Source organism: Otolemur garnettii, unplaced genomic scaffold (assembly GCF_000181295.1).
Source record: "Otolemur garnettii isolate 467f Iridium unplaced genomic scaffold, OtoGar3 scaffold00093, whole genome shotgun sequence".
NCBI lineage: Eukaryota > Metazoa > Chordata > Mammalia > Primates > Galagidae > Otolemur > Otolemur garnettii.
In genome coordinates, this window is record NW_003852488.1 from 683,376 (window position 1) to 693,431 (window position 10,056).

The window sequence follows — 10,056 nt, forward strand, 5'->3', positions numbered from 1 at the left end:
GGCTGAGTACATTGGATACTTTTTCTTCCATTCGTGAGATACTTTGCTAAGAAGAATATGTTCCAGCTCCATCCATGTAAACATGAAAGAGGTAAAGTCTCCATCTTTCTTTAAGGCTACATAATATTCCATGGTGTACATATACCACAATTTATTGATCCATTCTTGGTTCGATGAGCACTTGGGCTTCTTCCATGAGTTAGCAATTATGAATTGGGCTGCAATAAACATTCTGGTATAAATATCTTTGTTATAGTATGTTTTTTGGTTTTCTGATATATACCTAGTAGAGAATTTCCATGCCTTTGTGTGGGGTTGAACGTTTTTTGTTGGAGTTGAGTTCTACCTTTAAAGTTCCACCTTGTGGTCTGAGAAGATACAAGGTAAAATTTCATTCTTTTGATTCTCTTGAGGTTTGTTTTTGTGTCCTAGGATATGATCAATTTTGGAGAATATTCCATGGGCTGATGAGAAGAATATATATTCTTCATCTTTGGGATGGAGTGTTCTTCTATAGTTTTTTTAAAAGCTATATAGCATAACAAATAGCTCTGTAGAGTACTTTTCAAACTTAATTAATTTTTAAAAAGGATGACAATTAGAGTAATACTAGTTTAACATTGGAGTGAGCATGCTTGGTCATAGTATTTGAATCACATTCTCTATTGATACAGTTCTATAGAAAACAAGTTGTGTCTATGGTGTGAGGGAATCCCTGATATTCCTCAGCTGCCATTCTCATGCTGCTTGTTAGTAAGATGAATTGTTCTTAAGAGATTTTGACATGGAACAAAGACACATCACTGCACTTCTGGGAATAATGAAATTAACTTAGATTTACTCTGATAGGGGTAGAATAAAAGGGGGAAGAATAAAACAATATAATTGTATTACAAAGCTCCAGTACCAATTGATTGATGCTTTATAGGGTGTTTGCCTAACAACTTAATATAAAGTGAGTCTTAGTGGGTTTTTTTCAGATTAAATTTAGCTTACCACATTAATAACTTTTAAATTTGTTGTACAGATGATTAAAGTAGTCAGTCATCAGGAAAATAATTCCTTTCTCTAACCATATTATTTGATAAAACCATCTGGAAATGAGAATAGCTTTTAATTTAAAGACAAGTGTATATTAAAATGGTTGTTGAGGCACCTAATAAAAATATTTTTGTCACCATAATTTTTAATATTTATCAGTAAAGAGGTTGTAGAAGCTAGTAGGGAAACAATATTACACAATAACATTGGCTTGGTGCCCGTATCTCAGTGGTTAGGGCGGTGGCCACATACGCTGAGACAGGTGAGTTCAAACCCGGCTCAGGCCTGCTAAACAACAATGACAACTACAATAACAACAACTAAAATAGCCAGGCATTGTGGTGAGTGCCTATAGTCCCAGCTACTTGGGAGGCTGATACAAGAGGATCACTTGAGCCCAGGAGTTTAAGGTTGCTGTGAGCTCTGACGCCACAGTACGCTACCGAGAACGACTTAGACTCTGTCTCAAAAACAAACAAAAAAAGACATATTGAAATTTTAAATAAGTTATTAAATAAACAACTAGTAAAATTTGTTAAATAAGAAGGAATTAGCTAATAACTTTATAAAATTATATTAGTTTCCTATGATAAGTAGTAGATAATTTGAATTTCTGTTTATTTTACTAGCTATTATATCTCGGTCTTTTAACTAATACAAGTGCAAAATAGACAAAATGCAGCTAACATACATTGTAAGTTTCAAATGAATAATGATTCAAAATAAACATTAAATATCTCTGCCTGCAGAAAATTTATGAGCATTTCTTATTTTGTATTTTTTTATTAGCCTTAATTACATTGGCATGTATGTTAAACACGGACATATAAAACAATGCTAAATAGTATACATTTTGAACACAAGTGTGAATTGTGTAGCTAACAAGTGCATATGAGACTTGAGTACAGAGACAATCACTGTCCTGTGAAGATAATCAGAGACAGTAAGGAAGGACATGAAGGTCTGAAATGGTCTTTGTAAATAAACTCATTAATATTAACTAGGATTTGCATAGTATTTTGTCATTTATATAACATGTTCGCTTATATTGTGTTCACATAACTCTAAAAAGGGATAGCTATTATAGCTAGCCTTGAGTTAACAATAAGGAACTTGAGGCTTTGCTTTGGGCAAAGCCATGAAGCTAGTATGTGGAAGAGACATTTAAGAACAATTTTTGAGGCTCAGCGCCTATAGCTCAACTGGCTAAGGCGCCAGCCACGTACACCTAAGGTGGTGGGTTCGAATCCCCAGCCCGGACCCGCCAAACAACAATGACGGCTGCAACCAAAAAATAGCCGGGCGTTGTGGCGGGTGCCTGTGGTCCCAGCTACTTGGGAGGCGGAGGCAGGAGACTCGCTTGAGCCCAGGAGTTGGAGGTTGCTGTGAGCTGTAATGCCACGGCACTCTACCCAGGGGGACAGCTTGAGGCTCTGTCTCAAAAAAAAAAAAAGAACAATTTTTGACCTGCACATCCTGTGCTTTCTCTGTAGTATAGTATCATGCTGGCTGTAAATATAGTTAAGAGTTTTGTTTTGTTTTTTTTTTTTGTAGCACATAGGTTATAAAAGATAGTACTTTGCTTCAAAAAGAATAGTTAGACTAAAAAGGCTGAACTGTAGATTTTATGAGAGAGAAAAGTGAGAAAATCAGTCAGATGAATGATGAATTTGTATGTGGAGTTGGCTGATTCTAGAGATTATTTGGGGGCATTTCTAATGTGCTAGATGCTGTGCTAAAGAATAAAGTTAGAACATTGGGATGGACTCAGGAAGGTGGCACTTAAAAGTTAAAGATTTGAGGTGAGCATTGATACTATACAGTATAATAAATCACTGTGATTGCTTGTTGAATGAAATAAGAATATATTTAGAGTGAATTTAGCAAGTGGAATTTTTCTTTTGCTATTAACAGGACTTGCTTGTAGCCATATGCTTTTTATTGTTGCTATAATAAAACTATATACTATTTAATTTAGTTATTATTGAAATTTCACATTATATTTTATTTTACCATTTTTGTAAGCCAGGAATTTCTCTCTATGTGCATCAGCTTCTGTACATGAAGCTAAATTTTAAATGGGCTCATGTGATATTATGAACTTCTGACTTTATTATTGCTTTTAGATAATATTTTTTGGTTTAAAGATCTCCTTTAAAATTCAAAGACAACTGTGGCTCAGTGAGTATGGTTCCGGCCCCATATACCGAGAGTGGTGGGTTCAAACCCGGCCCTGGCCAAACTGCAACAAAAAATTAGCTGGGTATTGTGGTGGGCACCTGTAGTCCCAGCTACTCTGGAGGCTGAGGCAGGAGAAACACGTAAGCCCTGGAGTTGGAGGTTGCTGTGAGCTGTGATGCCACAGTACTCTACTGAGGGTGACAAAGTGAGACTCTGTCTCTAAAAAAAAAAAATTCAAAGACAACTACTTTAAATATGTCATAGTTTTTACCTATAATTTTCCTTATAATATTTTAATAATAAATGCTACAATTTTTGGAGTGCTTATCCTTTATCAGTTACTTAGTTAAAACTTCACATAAATCATCCAAATTATAATTATAAGTTTGTGAAGTTGTTTTGATTTTCGAAAAGATAAAACTGGTAGCATTTAAGTCAGTTTTTTAAAGATAACATCACTAGTAAAATGATAAAGCCAGAGTTTAAACCTAGGACTGTTGTCAAAGTTGGTGCTATAATACTGTTTCCGGTTCTCTCTCTCTCTCACATATGCATATACACACACATTAACATACATGAAGTTCTAATGTTAGACATGTGGCACCGTATTACGCACTGTGAATGTATAAAGATGAGTTTTACACCTTTAATAGGAATGCTTTAATTGAAAGGCATTATTGCTGCAAGTATACAATGCATGCCAACAATGTGGAGGCCCGAGGAAACATTGTGGGTATCACCATAGTAGACTAGAGCTAACATCTTTATACAAAAAAGCATTTGTTTATTGAGATTAAAAAATAAAGTACCAGAGGATAAACAGACTAAGTATATGAGCACAGTTTTAAAAAGCAATAAATAATGTCAACAACAACAACAACAAAAAACCAAACAGCAATCAGTAAAGATGATTATAAATTCTAGGAAGCCCAAGTCTATGTTACATTCACTTTTACAATCCCAGAGTCTAGAACAGAGCCTGGCACCTAGTAGATGCTCAGTAGATACTTATTTAATGACTAAAACAACATGAAAAAATGTTCGACCATGTAAATAATTAAGAAATTCAGTGACAGATACCATTTTTTAAGTTACTAAATATCAAAAAAAATTAAAACCCAAGCAAAACAAAAAACAGAGAGATAGAAAGAAATATAACGCAGGAGATGGCACAATGAGATAAGTAGTCAAGCATACCTTTCTGGTAGAGGTATGTATGGATTCACTTCTCTTAGAAAGCAGTTCTATAGTTTATAGTAGCCTGGAAAAATTTCCTAAATTTTGATCTAGCAATTCTCCTTCAGAAATCTTTACTGATGAAGTAATCCTGAATATGTAAAATATCTTGCCCAAAAATATACAGTACCTGGTAATAGTATATATAACACAAAACTTTGGAAAGAGTCTAAATATCCAGATATAGAAAATGGTTAGGTATCCTTGTTAGTATAGTGTAAAAAAAAAAAAAAAGAAAATGATTAAGTAAATCATAATAAATGTCTTTGATAAAAATTTATGTAAATATGTGTGAAATAACATGGAAAAAATTTGAGTTCAATGAAGAAAGCAACACATAAAATATGTACATGTGGGATAGTATCAAAGTCTGCATAGAAAAATAACTGGGGGAAATGTATCCACAGTCTTGATTGTTTAGGCAGTAGAGTATCAGGTGATTTATTTTTCCTCTTTGTCTTCTAAAATTTTGTGAAAAAAATGACAGCTTTGTTAAATTTATAAAATTTTTCTTGTTTGGAACTGTGATTAGTAAGCATCTGTTTACTGTCAATATATATACTGTTTACTCTTATTTTAATCATCTTTAAATATTTCAGTGTAAAAGATTCTTAGTTACAAAAGAAAAATTAATTTTTGACTAATATTAGAATCTGTATAATTTTGTTTTCTGAATTGCAATAAAGTTTACTTTCTCTCCCCTACTCCAATACTTTTAGATTTAATTCAAGACTGGTCCAGTGATAGTGCTCCAGATATTTTTTCATTTGTTCCATATACGTGGAATTTTAAAATCATGTTTCATCAATTTGAAATGATTTGGGCTGCTAATCAACACAATTGGATTGACTGTTCCACTAAACAACAAGAAAATGGTAAGAAATTTTAAAAGAATTAGGTTAAATGTTCTGCTCATTACAACAAATAATCAACAAGAAAATTAGAATTGATTTTATAGTTTTAGATACTAGAAGTAATTTTTCTCCTCATTTTCTTGTGAGACTCTTAATGGACTATTTCAGTTTTACTGGACCAAATATGTTTGTAATTTAATTTCATGTAGTTGTGCATTTTAGGGAATTTTATAATTTAAATTTTATTGACATTAATGTTAATTTACTTTTTTTCTTTTTTTTTCGTAGTATATCTGGCAGCCTGTGGGGAAACGTTAAACATTGATTTTTCGTTGCCTTTTACGGACTTTGTTCCAGCTACATGTAATACCAGGTTCTCTTTAAGAGTAGGTATATTTGGATTCATTGTTTATACCACAACTTTTTTAGTTAACTTTGATTTCCCAAAGCTTATCTTTACTCTCCCCTCCCTAGCCCATTGCCACCAAAGGTATTTTTTTCTTTCCTCAGATGTTCACTAGCTTTAGTGCCCCAAAGTTCCTGCTCTTTTCTTTGTTCAATTGCATACTCCTCCAACATCGAGCAATTAAAAAAAAAATCTCTTAAGCTTATGTGGCTGGTCTACATGTTCTGTTAAAAACCCTTTCTAGCTCTAATGTTTACTAGATCTGTGAACTAATTTTGCACTTTCCTATATTTGATTCAAGAAATAACCAAAAACACCTTTCTTTTCTCTGAAAGTCAGTTCTTATGTATTTTTAACTTCAGAATTCAGCAGAACACCTAATTGTATGATATGGGCAATCAGTAGTAATTGTAGTGGTTATGGTGGTAAAAATAGTTACTATAAAAGGAGCAGCTAACACCAATTATACATTTTCTATGTGCTTGATAGAGACCGTTCTATGTACTTCCTGTGTTAGTAATTCATTTAATTTTCAGAACAACTCTCTAGAAGTAGATAAAATTATCTGCATTTGTAGATTAGAAAACTGGGGAAGAGAGTTTATGTAACTAGTGGGTTGCTGGGCAGCAGAGTTTAATGCTCTATTCTTTTTTAACTCTGCGATGCTACTTTAGGCATCAAAATGAACAAAGAATAGAGGACCTGTGAAGATTCTTTGATATGCCAATTCTGAATTACTAAAAGACAGTTGAAGAAACAATACCTACTAGAATCAAAGGAGATACTATTTTAGGAATTAGTAAAAATACAGCATATGCCACTTGACCTTATAATTAGTTTTATTAAACTGACTTTCACATAAAGTTTGCTTGGATACTCATGGAAGATAATATTTTCACTGTTATGTGAAAGCTATGCTATGTCTCTTCATGATATTTTCCCCTTTATTTTTCAATCCAAATTTAGTTTTAGTCAATGTAAAATCTTACCCCAGTGCAAAATCTTACTCCAGTTATTTACATAACTATTTGATGTAAAATCTGCTATTTAAAATGTTTATTCTCTTTATAACTTATTTTCAAGGTTGTTGTAATAGGTTTGGCTATAAATATAAATAGTAACCTGTTTATGTATCAGTTTTATTACTTCGGGTTATTATAAATTATTTTTTAGGGAGAAGATGTTGATCTTCATTTGTTTCTACCAGATTGCCACCCTAGTAAATATTCCTTATTTATGCTGGTAAAGAATTGCCACCCAAATAAGATCATTCATGATGCTGGTATTCCTGCTGAGTGTCAAAGTGGCCAGAAAACAGTTAAACCAAAGTGGCGCAACATTACTCAGGAAAAGTGAGTACATAAAATTAGTGATATAAGTATTTTATGCTTGTATATGATTAAATTATTGCTCTTTAAAAAATTAATAATAAGGGCAGTGCCTGTGGCTCAAAGGAGGAGGGTGCCGGCTCCATCCATATACTGGAGGTGGCAGGTTCAAACCTGGCCCCGGTCAAAAACTGCAAAAAAAAAAAAATTAATAAGAAACTTGTTTTTGCATACAATTAAAGGAATAAGTATCTTACTATACACTTTGTTTTTTATTATTCAAAGGGCTGGTTGGGTTGAATGCTGGACTGTCCCAAGTGTCATGCTTACAATTGATTATACATGGCATCCAATTTATCCACAGAAGGCAGATGAACAGCTGAAACAATCATGTAAGTATTTTTATAAAATATAGTAAAACCTCCATAGTTAACCACCTTTCTACCTACTACCTCTTTAAGTTGACCTAATTTTCATAGACATCACAAGTTATCAATTAGTACGATAGGCCTACTTCCTTATGGTGTCCACCTCCATATGTTGACCAGTTTGTTACAGTCCCTTGGGCTTACAGAGGTTCTATTATATGTACTTTGAAATAGCTGCTGTTATGATTGATAATCACCAAAGATACAAAAAAGGAAATCAAAAAAATTTTAGAAATACATTTATTCTTGTGATATAATAATATCCATGTATAATTTTTTAAATATTTATTTTGGAATAATTATAGCTAACTTTGGAGCATTTACTATGTACCAATACTAGGCCAGTAGTTTTCTCGGTTGTGTTATCTCATTTAATCCTTACAATAGCTCTATGAGATAGATCTTACTCTCATTTTAGGGTTGAGAAAATACACCCAGTAAACATAGGTAGTTTTCTGAAAGGTCTCCCAAATTAGAAGCAGCAGGCTGGAATATGAAGCAAGATGTACGTAATCCATATATTAAAGTGCTTGATTTTGTGAAATGTTAGGTTCTTTAATGCATTTTGACAACATCACATAATTTGTGATTTCTTAATTTGCCTTATTACCAGTGTCTTAAAAGGAATGAGAATTAAGTGATTTTTTTTTTTTGCTATTTTTCCAGTAAGTTTTAAGTTTCAAAGAATAGTTTGCATAGTTTATATGTATGGTGGCTTGGTAATGTCACACTGTATTTGAATAGCTATTTAAACAGCTTTGTGGTTTAATGGACAAGTAGAGTTTAGGTTTGGTAGCAACCCAGATTTATATGCAGGTCGTGAATGAGAGCACCGCTTATATCAACAGGAATGTTTCACTGATTCTGTGTAGTCTGATTTATACAGGGTATATATGTGTTTGTATTTCAATGAAGTCTGTTCTTTATTTGCTTTATTAATTATTGATCTTTTGGGTCTGTTTTAATTTTATGCAGTATGTAAGGACTAGTTGATTTCATATTGGCAAGATAAAATTTCTTAGTGAATATTTCTTTAAAGAACTTCTCTAAGAGGTCCCGCTTCAAACATTAACCTTTTTTTTTTTTTTTCTCAATTTATTCTAGTGTCAGAAATGGAAGAAACAATGCTATCTGTATTAAGGCCTTCCCAGAAAACCTCAGACAGAGTGGTTTCTTCTCCTTCTACTTCTTCACGGCCACCTATTGATCCCTCAGAACTTCCACCTGATAAACTTCATGTAGAAATGGAACTTTCCCCAGATTCTCAGATCACTCTCTATGGACCGCTATTAAATGCCTTTTTGTGTATAAAGGTATGATCTTAAAAAGAACTTAGATAATTGAAAATTGAGACCATTCAAAATGGCCAGTTGGAAGTTTTGAAGTATTGAGGCTGTATTATGCACAGTGACTGGACTTGGGATGCTAGACCCAGTTACAAATTTATATATTAAAAATAGTACTTTTTAGTTCAGCATTTCTTGTTTTGAGTGTTCAGTATATCTAGTAATGAAGCTAGTTGGTGGAGATAAAGATGATAATAGCATCTTTTCTAGATGTAGAACTAGATAGGCTATATCAGTGTTTTTCAATCTTTTTTATCTCACAGCACACTTGAACCTACGGAATTATGTTGATCAAAAAAGAGTAAAGAAAGAATATACTTACTGTGCTTGACCATCTTTTGAAAATAATTTAATTAATGATACTTAAACATTTCACAGCACTCCTGAGATCCTCTTATGGCACTCTAGTGTTCCATGGCACACCAGTTGAAAGTCATTGGGCTAGAGGAATAGCTAGAAGGATAAACAGATGTGGACACATTTTAACACATTTTAATTATTCAGCAACAGAAGTACTTCTTGTTATCTGAGAATAATTGTTACCAGTAAAAGTATATTTCACGTGAATCCATTAAAATAGCAAAATTTTATGATAAATAATGAACAAAGATTTGTAGCTTTATTTTAAAAATTAAAGCAAATGTATGAAGATAGATTTACCTTGGAATATGTCAAATGTAGGTTCTGAATTAACATTTTCTACTTCTAACAAGGAATTCCTTCTCTAACAAGAAATGAATCAAGTGTTCATTCATTTTGATATTATTTTTCCACTGAAAAATAATTGCACAGTATGATACCAGTTGGAGGTAGATGTTTGTATTGTGATTATGAAGATAGACTATTTTTGGAAAGATGTGAGGACTTCATCAGTTTCCTTTTTTTCTAATTTCAAAATACCAAGGGAGTACAAATATTTTTGTTACATGGATACTTTGTATAATGCTTGTGTCAGGGCTTTTGGTGTATCTGTCAACATAACAGTGTTCATTGTACCTAATAGGAAAGACCTCTCCTCCCACCCTTCTCCCTCCTTGGTTTATAACGTCCTTTATATTTATTTGTACCATTGTTCAGCTCCCATTCATTAGTGAGAATATATGGTATTGGTTTTCCATTCCAGAAATACTTCACTTAGGAAATGGTCTCCAGTTCCATCCAAGTTGTTGCAAATGACATTATTTCATTTCCTTTTATAGCTGAGTAATATTCTATGGTATATATGTGTGTGTGTAT

The 10,056-nt window shown here is 32.9% G+C and overlaps 1 protein-coding gene across 5 annotated transcripts in view; it reads left to right on the forward strand.

Annotated features, from left to right (window-relative positions):
* KIAA1109 (KIAA1109 ortholog) overlaps nt 1-10,056 on the forward strand; it is a 245,993-nt gene that overhangs the window by 66,538 nt on the left and 169,399 nt on the right. For 4 of the 5 annotated variants that reach the window (XM_023516561.1, XM_023516563.1, XM_023516564.1 and 1 more), the window contains exons 16-20: nt 5,178-5,333; nt 5,601-5,698; nt 6,892-7,070; nt 7,332-7,438; nt 8,579-8,787. In XM_023516561.1, the coding sequence (XP_023372329.1) occupies nt 5,178-5,333; nt 5,601-5,698; nt 6,892-7,070; nt 7,332-7,438; nt 8,579-8,787 (749 nt within the window). Of the gene's footprint in view, nt 1-5,177; nt 5,334-5,600; nt 5,699-6,891; nt 7,071-7,331; nt 7,439-8,578; nt 8,788-10,056 lie in introns of those variants that run through there. The other variant, XM_023516565.1, reaches the window with a different exon arrangement.